Source organism: Trachypithecus francoisi, unplaced genomic scaffold, assembly GCF_009764315.1.
Source record: "Trachypithecus francoisi isolate TF-2019V2 unplaced genomic scaffold, Tfra_2.0 Lachesis_group3, whole genome shotgun sequence".
Classification (NCBI taxonomy): domain Eukaryota; kingdom Metazoa; phylum Chordata; class Mammalia; order Primates; family Cercopithecidae; genus Trachypithecus; species Trachypithecus francoisi.
Window position 1 is genome coordinate 25,856,521 of NW_022681468.1, and position 15,428 is coordinate 25,871,948.

A 15,428-nucleotide genomic window follows, 5' to 3' on the forward strand; every position below is an offset into this window, starting at 1 on the left:
CTCCTGATGGATGGAGTCAAATAGACACAAATATTGAAATAATTTCTACCAGAAGAACAGATATTTGCAGTTTTTCCAGTGAATACAACGTATCTATTTGTTTCAAAGTGATTTCTCCCAAACATTTAAAAGTACTGCATGAAGGTTTATTATTATTATTATTATTATAAGTAACAAAGACTTATTGGCTACCTTAAGCAACAAAACAAATTATTGGATGGGATAGCTCAGAGACCTGAGGAAAAGACTGATCCAGAAGACTTTAGAAAGACAGCAGTAGAGTAGCTCTGGTCATAGAGACTAATGGATATCTCCTCAGCATGTAGCCTTAGGACAAATCATCACAGACTATTTTTTGTTTTTGTTTTTGCTTGTTTGTTTGTTTTTTTAAATGAAGTCTCGCCGTGTCACCCAGGCTAGAGTGCAGTGGCGCGATCTCGGCTCACTGCAACTTCCACCTCCTGGTTTCAAGCGATTCTCCTGCATCAGCCTCCTGAGTAGCTAAATTTTTGTATTTTTAGTAGAGGCAGGGTTTCACCATGTTAGCCAGGCTGGTCTTGAACTCCTGACCTCAGGTGATCTGCCTGCCTCCTACTCCCAAAGTGCTGGGATTACAGGCCTAAGGCACCACCCCTGGCCCTATTTTTTTGTTGTTTTGCAACTTGGCTCAAGAGACTAGGGGAGAGGAGTGTGTTTTGACTGACGTGACCACCAAGACAACATGTAGCCCTGGGGAAGATTATTTCCCAAAAGGAGAGAAAGAAAAAGACTGCTACCAGAAAAGAGGGAGGATGGATACAGGACAGGGAAAAACAAAACCAGGCCTTCAGCAAACACTCTCCTAATGATTCCCAGTGGAGAGTGTTCTGTTGGCTCAAGGGCAAGTAAATGCAGCTTATATGCTGTTTTACATTTCTGTTTCCAGATTGCTGGAACCTCGTTTGTGGAAGATTTTTGAAATATAGCACAGCTTAAGGATATCTGTTGATGTTTCTTACTTAAATCCTCACAGCCTTGCCCCATTACTGCTTTCGCTGTCATGGTTATATAATATTTTCAATAGTGAAACCCCAAAAAGAGGCTGCTTATACTTCTCTGGTCAATGGTATGTTTTCCATACCTGTTCGGGAAATGGACAGCACCCTTTTTTGGAAACTTGCAGTGTATAGGATCTGAATTCCAGGCAGAATGGAAGTTCTCGCCCACTGCTGGTATTCACTGTGCCCAGCTCCTGCCCTCCCTTGGAGTGTTCCATCCGGGAACCCAGAGAATTGATGGTTATCTTTTAGTAATAGCCCTTTCCTGGGCTCTTCTGTCTAGGTGTTCAGACAGCCCTGGGAAAATGCTTTGTACAGGTTATTTTTTGTAATCCTTAACCTTCTTTAAGGAAGCTAGGGCTCAGCTGAAGTCAAAGGCCCCGCTGGCTGGAAGCCGACCTCTCCTCACACGTTCCTGCCTACAGTGGCCCTGCATTCCCAGGCCCCAGTGGGCAGGGCAGTCAAAGCCCAGGCAACAGAGGCCAGCAGGTCATCACCCTTGTGTTGCTGGCATCCCTAGCCTATAGCCACAGCAGGCTTGTCCCATTCCCAGCCACCAAGAGACCAAGCAGCCACCTTTGAATTCCAACGTGACTCCCGCCGGTGGGGATCAGCCCAGCCTGGCCCAGCCCAGCCACATACATGGGCAGCTCCCCTCTCTTGAGCTCTCCAAGGACCCCTCCCACCCTCATCTCAAGAGTTTTTCTTTTTTTGTTTGAGATGAAGTCTCTGGCACCCAGCCTGGAGTGCAGTGGCACGATCTTGGCTCACTGCAAGCTCCGCCTCCTGGGTTCACTCCATTCTCCTGCCTCAGCCTCCCTTGTAGCTGGGACTACAAGGTGCCCGCCACCACGCATAGCTAATTTTTTTGTATTTTTAGTAGAGACGGGGTTTCACCATCTTAGCCAGGATGGTCTCGATCTCCTGACCTCGTGATCTGCCCGCCTCAGCCTCCCAAAGTGCTGGGAGTTTTTCTTCATCTTAGAAGGCACCAAAATAAGTCCTGCTGCTTCCACAGATCATCCGCCAGGAAAGGAAACATTCTGACCTGCATACGTGGCTTTCTTTGCAGGAACCCCCCTTCTCATTAGACCTGGTAGAGGGAAAACAGTCCCAATATGATCATCCTTGTATGGGAAATTTTAAAAATCTGAATTTTTTGTTGAATTTTCTCAACCTCATCAAGGAAAATGACAGAATGTGTGGACTTATTTAATGCATTACTGTGAATTAAACCACAATAGCTTTCAAAATTGAACTTCCTCAATTGTCCACCACCCTTACCCATCTGAGAGTTGATGCTAGGATTCTAGGAAAGAATGCTGCTTTCAGAATTTGCTGTGAATACACTTTGGTGGAGTAAAAGGAGGGAATCAGTTGGGTAGAAAGGAAAGATTTCTCCATATTCCAACAATGTGCAAAATAAGTGTAATTAGATTAAAAGAGTTGTCCAAGTTGCTATTAAATTAAGAGATGCTTCTGTATACTTTGTTGTGATCTAATTTCACAGCAATATATTGAGAAGAATTTAGGACATAGTTTGAAGGCAGAGTCATCTCTGAATCTTATTTCCAGCTCTACCACTTAATGGCTGTGCGACCTCAGGCAATTTACTTAACCCTCTCAGAGAAACCTAATTTTTCTCATCTATAAAATAGGGTTATTAATATCTAGTTCATTCAGAATGAAATGAGATAATGCTTTTAAGGGCTTAGCGCAGTATCTGGCCTGTAATAAATGTCCCATAAATGATAGCTGTGTCATTACATGTGTGGCACACAATTTAAAAACATTGAATGGATTCATTTTCAAGTAATTTAATTTTTACTGTTATATGTATCTTACTTAAATTCTTTTCCTAAAATTAGTGCACATTTTTCAATTTTCCAAAGCTTTACTCTTTAGAAATAACCACTGAAATATGTTATGTCTGTGAAACAGAACAAAACAAATACTTCACTATCTAATGTTTTCCTTGGAGAGCGGGTGTGTATGTCCTCACTCTCTGAGATTGAAAAGTCCTGGCCAGATAAAGAACATTGGAATTGTTTGTTTGTGGAAACTGGGATAACTAAGGGGCTGTTTCAGTTACATAATTAAGGCAAGGTCATTTCATGTTGGTTATCTATAGCTAGTTGCTATATGAGGGTTCTTATAGCTCAATCCCCCTCTACCCCTGTCACCCTGCAAACTTGGTCTTGTGTTTTGGGGACCATGAGGTTATGACTCAGACAAAGTGGTTAAGAACACTCTGGGGTCAGACTGCTAGGTTCCGTTTGTTTGTTTGTTTTTTTGTTTGTTTTGAGACAGAGTTTCTCTCTGTCCCCCAGGCTGGAGTGCAGTGGTGCAATCTCGACTCACTGCAAGCTCCGCCTCCCGGGTTCATGCCATTCTCCTGCCTCAGCCTCCTGAGTAGCTGGGACTACAGGCGCCTGCCACCACGCCCGCCTAATTTTTTGTATTTTTAGTAGAGATGGGGTTTCACCTTGTTAGCCATGATGGTCTCGATCTCCTGACCTCGTGATCCACCCACCTTGGCCTCCTGCTAGGTTGTTTTTAGCTTTGCCACTTTCTTCTTCTTTTATTTTTTTTTTTTGAGACGGAGTCTCGCTCTGTCGCCCAGGCTGGAGTGCAGTGGCCGGATCTCAGCTCACTGCAAGCTCCGCCTCCCGGGTTCACGCCATTCTCCTGTCTCAGCCTCCCGAGTAGCTGGGACTACAGGCGCCCGCCACCTCGCCTGGCTAGTTTTTTGTATTTTTAGTAGAGACGGGGTTTCACCGTGTTTGCCAGGATGGTCTCGATCTCCTGACCTCGCGATCCACCCGTCTTGGCCTCCCAAAGTGCTGGGATTACAGGCTTGAGCCACCACGCCTGGCCCAGCTTTGCCACTTTCTAGCTGTGACTCTGGTTAGCTCATTTTGCCTCCCTAAGCCTTACCTTCCTCAACTATAAAACGAAGGTAACATTCTGACCTCCAAGGATCGTAATGAAGACTCAAAGAGAGAATCTGTGTAAAAGATTTAACATCGAGGCCAGGCGTGGTGGTTCATGCCTGTAATCCCAGCACTTTGGGAGGCCCAGGTGGGAGGATCACAAGGTCAGGAGATCAAGACCATCATGGCTAACGTGGTGAAACCCCGTCTCTACTAAAAATACAAAAAATTAGCTGGGCGTGGTGGCGGGTGCCTATAGTCCCAGCTACTCAGGAGGCTGAAGCAGGAGAATGGCGTGAACCTAGGAGGCGGAGGTTGCAGGTGAGCCGAGATCGCACCACTGCACTCCAGCCTGGGTGACAGAGTGAGACTCCGTCTCCAAAAAAAAAAAAAAAAAAGATTTAACATCGAACGAGTCATAGGGTGCTTCAGTGCTTCCTATATGGCAGATGAATGACAGTGGTGTTTTCAGTGGTTGTGGTCATAGAACTAAGCTCTAACTCTTTTTCCTCAAAAATCTCAATAACAATTCTCGAGTGAAAATCAAACCCGAAGTTTGCCATCACGAGTATAGTGGAATTACCCATAGATGTATAGAATTAAGGAGCAGCGGAGCAGCAAGGGACTGTGCCTGGCATTGTCCAGTCCACCATGTTGTACTGTTTCCTCGTACCCTAATCTCCCCACTTTACAGAGGAGGAATTGAGGCCTGGAGACTATAAAGGACTTGAGGGCAGGAGCTCTGCTGCTTGGTAGGGGAGCTGGAAGTCCAACCCAGGTGTTCTGCTAGTTGGTGTTTTGCCCAGTGTTCCATATGCCTCGCTAATATCTGTGTGCTATTTATAAAGTCTTTGTCATTTACATATATCACTCACGCACAAAAGCATGCCAAAAGCATTTTGAAACTATGAAATGCTATTAAGAAAAGCAGTTCATTCGTCAAAGGAAAGCAATGATTTGCTCCAGGAAGCTGTCACTGATATTTTATTAGGTGCCAAGTGCTGATCCCTTCTATTCCATTCTTTACATCCTTACCCCTTATTTCTTAGTGTTTGGGCTGTGTTCACGTCTCACTCTCACCCGAGCAGGCAGGATGGCCCCTGTTTCTCAGGCCTTGGGTTTTATTGCTGGGATACCAGGCTGCTAGAATCCGATGGAGTTATATCAAGGGGCTGAGGCACACAGAACGTGAATTCTGCTGAGCCAGGTGGATCCTATTGCTCAACACTGGACCCGCTGAAAGCCTGCCAGGTGCCGAGCCCACAGGCCTCCTTTATTACTGAAGTGGCCCCTTGGGCTGCTCCTTCCACTTTCTCCCCAAATAATCTGATCTCTCGATTGTCTTTCTTTCATAGCTTCCGGTCACCCACACTGTTTCTTTTGCCACCTTGAACTCGGCTCTGACCGGGAAGTGCCTTCCAGATTTGCCAATCACGTGAATGTCGAGTTCAGCATGCCCACAACTTCTGCCTCCAAAGCCAGCGTGAGATCTATCTCTGTGGAAGATAAGACTGATGTCAGGAAGTGGGTCAATTATTCTGCACACTACAGCTACCAGGTAGCCTTGGGAAGCATCTGGCTAATGCTTCCAAGTCCATTTGTTCACCTCACTACCCTCCCTTATTCCTTAGCCATGCTTACTGTGTTCTCGCCTGGTAACTTCTTACTGCCTTAGAGGAAGTTCCCCCTACATAGCTGTGGATGCGTCTGCTCTGATTTAAATGCATCATCTGGCTAGTGGATGAGAGAAGGATTGGAAAAAACAAAGAGGCTCATCAAAGAGAATATAATGTCTTTCTGTCATTATGAGCAATGACAACAAAAAGAATAATGGGGGCCGGGCACATGGCTCACACCTGTAATCCCAGCACTTTGGGAGGTGGAGGTGGGCCGATTACTTGAGTTCAGGAGTTCAAGACCAGCCTGGCCAACATGTAAAAGTAAAAAGTACAAAAATTAGCCGGGCATGGTGGCATGTGCGTGTAGTCCAGCTACTCAGGAGGCTGAGGCAGGAGGATCACTTGAGTCTGAGAGGTTGAGGCTGCAGTGAGCTGTGATTGCACCACTGTACTCCAACCTGAGTGACAGAGCCAGACTGTGTCTCAAAAAAAGAAAAAGGATAATGGGGTAAAGTTGTTATTATTCATTTGCGATATAATTGATGTCACAGAGTAGTAAGCTTGGAAATAGAGGAGAGAAAGCGCTATCCCAAAGCATATGTTTCAGTTAGAGTTGATGAAGTGGACCTGAACGAAGTTAGGACATGTATGACCGGGGTACTGGGCTGTAACAGGACAAAACTCAAAAGCCAAGCAGATGTTTATAATAGTAACAGGATCAGGGCTGTGGAAGGAATCATGAAACTTAGAGTTTTCTGACATAAACAGAAAGCGATACATTCCTGGGGAGTTAGAAATTCAATAGGAGATTAAATGCCAACGATTGGAAAGGGAGTTTGTTAAAGAAGGATTTTGCAAAGTGGTTTTCTATTTATAATAATATGCTTGGATTTATATGGTGATTTATTGTTCTCTGAATGTTTCCTTAGTTGTGTGGGCTAAAATATTTAACTACCAAAAGGAACAAACACTCCATCTTGTGGCGAGGAAAAAAATAGCACATCCCTCAAACCTGACTGTTGGGTGTTGAATCATTACCCTGTATGTAGGTCAAGCATCATAAATATCCAAAGTGGTGCTGAGAGGAGCAACTTGAACCCTGAACTCGAAGAATTCCTTGCCTGAGCTGTCAAAGATTTCAGTTGAGATGTATTACTTTCAAAGATTAATCTATTAATTTATTGATAATTACAGAGACAGTATGTTGCAGAAGATATGGTAGAACTGTAAACACTCCAGTATTTATCAGTTTGGAGGTTTTCTAAAGAGAGAAAGTATTGGAGGTGGCCAGGTGCTGTGGCTCATACCTGTAATCCCAGACCTTTGGGAGGCCAAGGCCGGTGGATCATTTGAGGTCGGGAATTCAAGACCAGCCTGGCCAACATGGTGAAACCCTGTCTCCACTAAAAATTCAAAAATTAGCCAGGCGTGGTGGTGCGTGCCTGTAATCTTAGCTACTCTAGAGGCTGAGGCAGGAGAATCACTTGAGCCTGGGAAGTGGAGATTGTGGTGAGCTGTGAGCCAAGATTGTGCCGCTGCACTCCAGTCTGGGTAACAGAATGAGACCCTGTCTCAAAAAAAAAAAAAAAAAAAAAAAAGACCAAAAAACAAGTATTGAGGGAGTGCAAACAGTCAATTACAAAGGAATTAATTCATTTGATAAATCTTTGTCGATTGCCCGCTGTATTCCTACATTATTGCATAAAATATTGAACAAGATCCTGCTTGTCTTGTGGAGCCCATGGTATAGTAGAGCCAGACAGGTGTGCAAGGTACAGTGGAGATATTCACAGGGAGAAGTACCTGATTCTACTTAGTAAGTCAAAAATGGCTTCACCGAAGGGGTGACCTTTGACCAAATGTACAAGGCAAAGAATAAGAATTTTCCTGGTGGACCATGAGGAAAAGGGAATTACAGACCAATCAAAGAACATGTACAAAGAGGGAGACATGATATATTCAGGGCCAGTAGCTCCAATGTGGCTAAAGCCCAAAACGTTAGCAAAATTACAAGAAATCTCAAAGCACCTATGGAGTTTTGGTTTATTTATTTATTTGCATGCTTTTCTCTTCTTTTTGATCTTTATCTCCAACTTCTATTCTTGGCAGGTGGAAATTGAGCAAAAAAAGAGTTTGAAGCCGAACTTTGAAGGAGATGAAATGGAAAATCCCAAGGAGTGTGGAGTGCAGTGACAAAGCCTTGCGGGAAGGAATCCTAATCCCAGGGTCATGATAGGGTGTCTTCCTGAGTAGCTGAAGTTTCAGTCAATACCTGCTGTGGCCACTCCATGTTGGGAACAGTGTACCAGATCTTCCTGTTTGCAGTTACTTGTATTTTACCAGGAAACCATGAGAATGGTGGCTTTTAGAGAGGCTCTTTCATTCTGGTTATGCCTAAAGCACGTGGTTCACCTGACTGTTGGAGCTTACTGTATAATTAAGCCTCCTTGTCTTGTCTCTGCTTATCTCACAGCACTGGTATGTGGTTTGTTGTGACTGTTACAGTCAGGAAAAGAACCTCCCACATCAGTGTTAGCACGATTACCTTCTGATGTTCATCTGTCACTCGTGTAAGTTTCTGGAAAAGGCAGTCTTGAGAAGTTAAGAATCCATCTCTTTCACTCCGTCTAGAAAAGACTCAGAAAAGGTGCAAAACAAATTTCCTCTTTGGGTCTTACTAGACCTTTTTGAGGTGTCTCCATTCTTTAAATGTTAAGTTTCCAAGACATTTCCCTTCTGGCTCTAGATTGTTTAGATTGGAACACTTTTTCCATCTCTCTAAGGTTTCAGTCACAGGATTTGCTATCCTGAGTCACAATAGACAATGGAAAAAGGCACAATGGGAGACTCTTTAATTCTGAATGGACCCACATTCTGCAAAATGGCTGTTGAGGGGAAGGCAAAAATTAAGCTTAGTTTTCTTCATTCTGGAGAAAAGAGACATTAAATGTAAGATGATGTTCAGTTCGAGGTAGATTTAATCTCAGTGAATTCCCAAATTCACACTGAAAAATACAGTCCACTTCTGATTCCTGAAACAAATATCGATAATACCTCAGGCATTTGTAAGGGGCATTTGGGAGTGCTTTTTATACCTCGTGACCAATAAACAGCTGCATGTCCCTTTAACCCAAACTTTATAGGAAATTTAAGCTGCAAAGATAATTTTTAAAGCTGTTTTAAAATTAAGCTTGAATGAGCTTTCCCCCAAAATTCAGAGTTTGATGATCACGGTATTGTAATGGATTGAAAAGGCATCTCTAGGATAGAGACAGGGAAAAGCCATATTTTTCTAATGTTGGGAACATTATATCCTGATTCCAAGAGTCAGAACACTCACTCCATCTTCCTTTTCTTTATCTGTTTCTGGGACACTTAATCTTTTCCTTCATCCATTCCTACTCACCTCTTCTTATTTGTATCTTGGTGTTTTCTCCCATGAAGAATAGAGTGGGGGGACAGAAAGCACACTTTGCTGGATTTGTAGATGATGCAGAAATGAACAATATCTCCCGTTTTTGGCTGATGGATTCAAGATTAATGTATTCAGTGAACAATCATTGGATTCTAAAGATGTATTGACACTGGGATATAGAAATAGTTACAGTATTTTGCAATATCTGAACTAAGACTGAAAGTAAAAGAATGATTGAATAGGCATTAATGAGAAACCCTATATTCTGGGTTTTTAAAATGCAGCCCTCTAAGTACAGAGTGGAGTGTGTGTTTATGGATGTGTGTGGTGTTGATGGGAATAGTGTTAGGAAGACCTGGTTTCACAGTACTTCATAGAGAAATATTTCCTTACAGAAATGGAGGTTCAGTGTTGACTCAGAAATACATCATGGCTATTCACAAAGCTGATGTGTTCAGCTGGTGTTAATAAAAGCCTTGCATGCTTTCATTAACCCTCCATCTAGTCCATATCTAAATTGACTTCAATTATGGGTATCATATTTTAAGAGAGACATTAATAAGTTGATTGTGTCCACAGGCAGGTGACCAGGGTTGTAAAGGGTCTGATGATACAAGAACAAAGGAATAGCTTCCCTGAAGGAACAGAAGGTATAGCTGGAAAGGGAGTGCAGACGAGGAGGGAATGATATAATAGCTGCCTCGAAATTTCTGTTGAGCTCTAAAAAGGAAGAGGAATTAGACTTATTCTGTGTAGCTTCAAAGGGCAAAAATAAGAACAAAGAGGAACTTCACAAGTGACAAATGTTTGCTTCAATATAAGGAAGAATTTTCTAATAAGAGTTGTTCTAAAGAGGAATAGACTCAAGTTAGCAAAATTTCCTGTTCCTGTGAATGCCCAATGGTTAAAATAACCACCTATCCCACGTGCTGTGAAAGGGAATCTTACATTGGATTTGCTCTATATGTCTACCAAGATTCCTTCTAAATATAGGTTTAGTCTCAATAGTAATAAGACTCTCTAACTTCATTTGTCTTTTTCTTCATAAGTGGTTTTTCATGCTCTTTGAAATACAGTGGAGTTCCTTTGAGGTTTTTATCAAGGGATTTCAAAGCATATCTCTTCCCCTGTTGTACTAAAGGCTTTTGAGATTGATTCCTCATAGAACATCTAAATGGACTGGAGAGTTGGCAAGGGAAATGAAGCTCATCCCAGCACCTTCCTTAGTCACTAAGGCTTAGCACTCCGTCAAGCTCTCTGCCTCATCTGTTAGCATCACATGTGGATTGCTTGTTGGAGCTTATCTTCCCCCACCATGGTAAATTCTCATTTCCAGTGTACATGCACCTGGACTTTTTTTTTTTTTTTTTTTAAACCAAGAGTTGGGAAAAATCCCTTCTATGCTATCTATATTCTGCAAGCAAATTATTATTATTATTATTATTATTATTAAGACAGAGTTTTGCTCTTGTTGCCCAGGCTGGAGTGCAATGGTGTGATCTTGGCTCATTGCAGCCTCTGCCTTCCGAGTTCAGGCAATTCTTCTGCCTCAGCCTCCTGAGAGTAGCTGGGATTACAGGCGCCCATCACCGTGCACCACTAATTTTTGTATTTTTAGTAGAGACAGGGTTTCACCATGTTGGCCAGGCTGCTCTCAAATGCCTGACCTCAGGTGATAAGCCTGCCTCAGTCTCCCAAAGCTCTGGGATTATAGGTGTGAGCCACCATACCGGACCCATAAATTGTTATTAATTTTTTAAAACCTAACATCTTAATTTCATCAAATTTGTTTTCCCTCTACTGTTTTTAGGAAACTGATTATGGGTAGCATTTAGGGGCTTGGGGATTATAATACTATATATTTTTAGATGTAAGGAGTGTTTTACTAGTTTTAAATAACTTCTATAGAAAACACAAGTGGGCAAATTAATTATGTAATAGCCTACATAGAAAACAGTTGGGCAAATTACCAGTGGATGTGCAGATTCTATTTTTGCCACCCTGAGCCTGGACTTTTATTTTCTTTTTTGGTCACAATCTTTATCAATAATGTGAAAATAGTAAAAATGAATTCATTTTACCAGTATATAGTATTACTCTTAGAACATAAATTCGATATCACGTGGTATCAAGAGCTGTGCTTTCTTTTGAGTCTAGGGCCTGCTTTTTGACTTTATAGCAAAAAGATAAGAAATGTACTCATTTTGACATGTCAGCCAAGACAATGTGAGGCAATTTGTGGGGATACCATTAGATCCCCCTTGCCTGCTCTTGCAGACATAGTACTAGTTATTCCTTATCAAAAGTTTGAATTTCATTCATATTAAATATTATCTGGACAGTTTCATTTTTTCTATTTGGCTCTTCCCTTAGGACTGTGCCTTCTTGCATTATTGGCAGGGTTCATAATCCTTGAGAACACTGTTTGATTTAAAGTATTTTTTATTTGAAATGAGACTGATTTCTATTCAAATCCAGTGGCTGGGAGTAAGAGTTTATTTCCCTAGAAACTTCTGTTTCTGAGAAATGGGATCCATGAAAGCAAGGAATGTATATAATTTTTTGTGTTTCCAACACCTAGCACAAAGCTTGGAATATAATAGGGTTCAGCCACCTTAAATGCTTGCCGATAGGGCAAATGTATACTCATGAAATAAAGGAAAATGAGTATGTATTCAGTAAATGTTTGCTGAGAGAATACTGACCCTGAGACTCTAAGGCTACTTAACCCTTACTTATCATCAGATACTCATAATAAAGCCAGCAAGCATGCTTTTATTTCCTGAAGGACTTAAATAATTTTGCTTTCCTTTTATTCCTGCCTCCAGAGTCAAGTAATAAAACCTGTCAGCACTTAGGCACTTAATATGCTGCTGAATTTGAACTACAATGTACCTCATTCACATTGAAAAACATTTTTGTGCCCAAAAGCATAGTAGCATAGATGCTGTCCATAGTCACGGTGATTGATTGCTTTGTTCCTGCAAGTCAAACAGATCTATGAGCCTGGGCCTTGCCCATTTCAATGGTCAGTAGGAAAAGAAAGCATTTGATAAGAGTGCACAACCAGTCTTCATGCACTAGGTCTTTGTTCTTCCAGCATTAACCACTGACCATTACTATGCATTTATTTTGTCACCACAGTAAGATGGAGGTCTAAGATAGGTTGAAATTTGTGAGATAAAATCATGATCTCAGAGGTGATATATATTTCACCATAAGTTTAGTGGTGGGAAAACAGAATGAGCTGAGGTTTTTCTTAAAAGCCTTGGGAATATTAAATTGGTTTAAGTAGGAAGCACTACCATCCAGCCTACTTATAGAAATTCTCCCAGTTGGAATGGCAACTGTAACTCTTCTAAAAACGAGGATTATATGTTAATTACAACATATCTAGACCTTAGTCAAGGATGTCCAATCTTTTGGCTTCCCTGGGCCACATAGGAAGAAGAATTGTCTTGGTTGGGCCACACATTTAATACACTAACACTAACAACAGCTGATGAGCTTTCAAAGCATGCCTAATGTTTTTTGTTTTTCTTTTTTTTTTTGAGACGGAGTCTCACTCTGTCACCCAGGCTAGAGTGTAGTGGCACAATATCGGCTCACTGCAACCTCCACCTCCCGGATTCAAGTGATTCTCCTGCCTCAGCCTCCCGAGTAGCTGGGACTACAGGCATGCACCACCACGCCTGGCTAATTTTTATATTTTTAGTAGAGATGGGATTTCACCAGGTTGGCCAGCTGGTCTTGAACTCCTGACCTCAGGTGATCCACCCGCCTCAGCCTTCCAGAGTGCTAAGATAAGAGGTATGAGCCGCAGCACCCGGCCAAAATAGTATGTTTTAAGAAAGTTTATGAATTTGTCATGGGCCACATTCAAAACCGTCATGGGCCAAGGGTTGGACAAGCTAGCCTTAGGTCATGTCCAGAGTGCAATTTAACAGGAATTTCAAACAAAACTAACAAAAAATTAAATCCACAAAAAATATCATTTGTTAAATGCATTGTCCACACACTTTACTACCAAGTCCCATTCAAACTATGACAATTCTTTACATAAAATGAGAGCATTCTCACCAAGTTCCTAAAGATGATTTCTAAACATTACCAACGTCTAAGTGCTAATTCCCCACAAATCACCATTTCTTATCTTTTTTAAATGAGACTGGCTTTAGATATCATGACTCATATTTATGTGTTTAAGGAATTAAAGGGGAAGGAGATGTATAAGGCAACCACAGATGTAGAAAGCAAATGTACATATTAGTAATATTCTCCCATGTATTAACTAAAACAAGAATGTGAGATTTTTACATTTCTTCTAGTGTGCCTTAGCAAATCTGCTGGAGAAAGTCTAGTTGCTTTAAGAATTGAAAAAAAAATGTCTCTCTCAACTTGGCAATTCTAAGCCTGTAAAGGCAGAAACTATCCATAGTAATGAGTTTGCCTGGAGAAAGGCAAATGATCATTGGATGTAACAAAAGCTATTAAGAGAACAGACTAAAAAAAGAATTTCAATATGAAAAAGTAAAATCTAGAGAGATGACAAATCAGCATTGGGTACCAAGCCTCAAAATACTTGAACTAGAAGCCATCTCTTAAAGTTAAAAGTACGAAGCTCTAGGAAAAAATAAAGATTGCATAGTAAAAAGGGATAGACGGCAGGATTAATTCAAGTCAACAAATATTTATCAAGTATCTACTCTGGTCAGGTGCTGTGTTGGTAGCCAGCTTCCCTAAAGGGAGGAAAGGCTAGATACGAGGACACTGAGGATTGTTTATATAAAGTCACTCACAGGCATGCCATAATGGATTTATTAAGGGAAATTGGGGTTTCTGTGAATCTTTAAAGGACATAGCCATGGAGACAACTATGTTAAGTAAGTTGCTGTTTTCCCAATTGGGCTTCAGTTACCTGAGACAAAAAAGTGAGGAAGTTGGATTAATTGTTTCTTCAAGTCCTTTCCAGCTCTAAAGTTATGGGTTATTTTACAAAATATCCGTTGGTGCCACCTTTCATGACTATTCCTATGTTTATAAGAACCAAGAAATTTAAATTTTGAATATTGGAAAACTCAGCTGGTCCATCTTTTTCTTTTTCACATCTTTTTTTTTTTTTTTTAAATAATTTCCCCAGACAACAGAAACAGACAACCTTCCAAATCCTCTATTTTGCAGTTGCCTTCCACACACAGATTTAAAAAGAGGATCAAAGAGGGTGGTGGAGATCAGGTGGAATGCTTCTTTGGAAGTTCCACCGGCATCATCCATCAGAACAACGGTGTGAGCATGAAGAGGCACAGACAGGTCTCCAAAATGGATGTTAGGATTTGGGTGCTACTTGACACAGAAGTAGGTCTAACCCTCCAAGTTCTGGGGATGCTAGGATAATCAATGAGAGAGATATATATATGTGTGTGTGTGTCATTTTGTATAAAATATTGTGAAAATTGAAGGAAGATACTCAGTAAACATCCTGGGACTATTTGTAAGTTATGGCAAAACCAGATGAGAGAAAAGGGACAGTCCCCTCCTCATCCTCATTGTCTCTTAGTAACATCAAATTGTAGTTAAAAAAAAATTAACTATGTACAAGCTACAAAATAGCATCTCTTTTGTGGTATGTTTGAGTGTGTAATTTTAGTTTCTTTTCTGGTTGTCCTTGTGGTAGTCAGATGTGTTGGACTGATTCCAACTGGACAGAGTAAGGAATTCCAGCATCCTCTTCCTGTTTGCTTGTGTTCTCCCACAGATCAAACCCTCAATTCTAGTTGGGGATGCCATCTAGCCCCACACTGTGACTGAAGCCTCAAGCACTGTTGCGCCTCCTTGTGCTTTGGATCAGCAACCCCAGTGGTATCCTACCAGAGCAGTTCAGGGAAAGCATATGTACAGTCAGGTCCCAACAGCAAATTGTTGGATGTGAGAGTTCTAAAGTATAGGGGTGAAGGAAGAGAAGGATATGAACTCCTCTGACCTTAAGCCAGCATTCATTTAACTTTTATATCTATTTGCCAAGAGAACCTGGAGAAAACTACCATATTCAAGAGATTAATCAAAATCAGTGTTTTAGCCAGGTGGTGACAGAGAAGCACCATTCCTCACCCTCCATTCTTGTAATGTCTGTAATAAATTTCAATGTGTCAGGATGAATGAACCCAAGATCCAGTGAATGATTCAGCTGATCCAAGCCTTGCATTTTCCATCACTCATCATCCATCCTCATTCAGTGTAACCTCTTGCACTATTGTGGTTAATTTTATGTAAAACCAGTTTTTTTTTTTAATATGTGCCTATGTAATAAAGTCTACACACTGGCTATCTCTGTAGAGATGAGGTTTTGTTTTTAGTTGTTCTACTGATTATATCCTTTTTTGAGCTATGAAAATGAATTATTAATAAATTTTTGAACAAAGTGTCA

The 15,428-nt window shown here is 41.3% G+C and overlaps 1 protein-coding gene across 13 annotated transcripts in view; it reads left to right on the forward strand.

Moving 5' to 3' along the window:
• The window catches only part of STON2 (stonin 2), a 187,816-nt gene extending 172,394 nt beyond the window's left edge, over nt 1–15,422 (forward strand). For 10 of the 13 annotated variants that reach the window (XM_033187226.1, XM_033187228.1, XM_033187225.1 and 7 more), the window contains one exon: nt 5,326–5,753. In XM_033187226.1, coding sequence (XP_033043117.1) covers nt 5,326–5,645 — 320 coding nt within the window. In that variant the 3' untranslated portion in view covers nt 5,646–5,753. Of the gene's footprint in view, nt 1–5,325; nt 5,754–7,698 lie in introns of those variants that run through there. The other 3 variants (XM_033187237.1, XM_033187234.1, XM_033187238.1) reach the window with 3 other exon arrangements.
• Nucleotides 15,423–15,428: the final 6 nt, after the last annotated feature.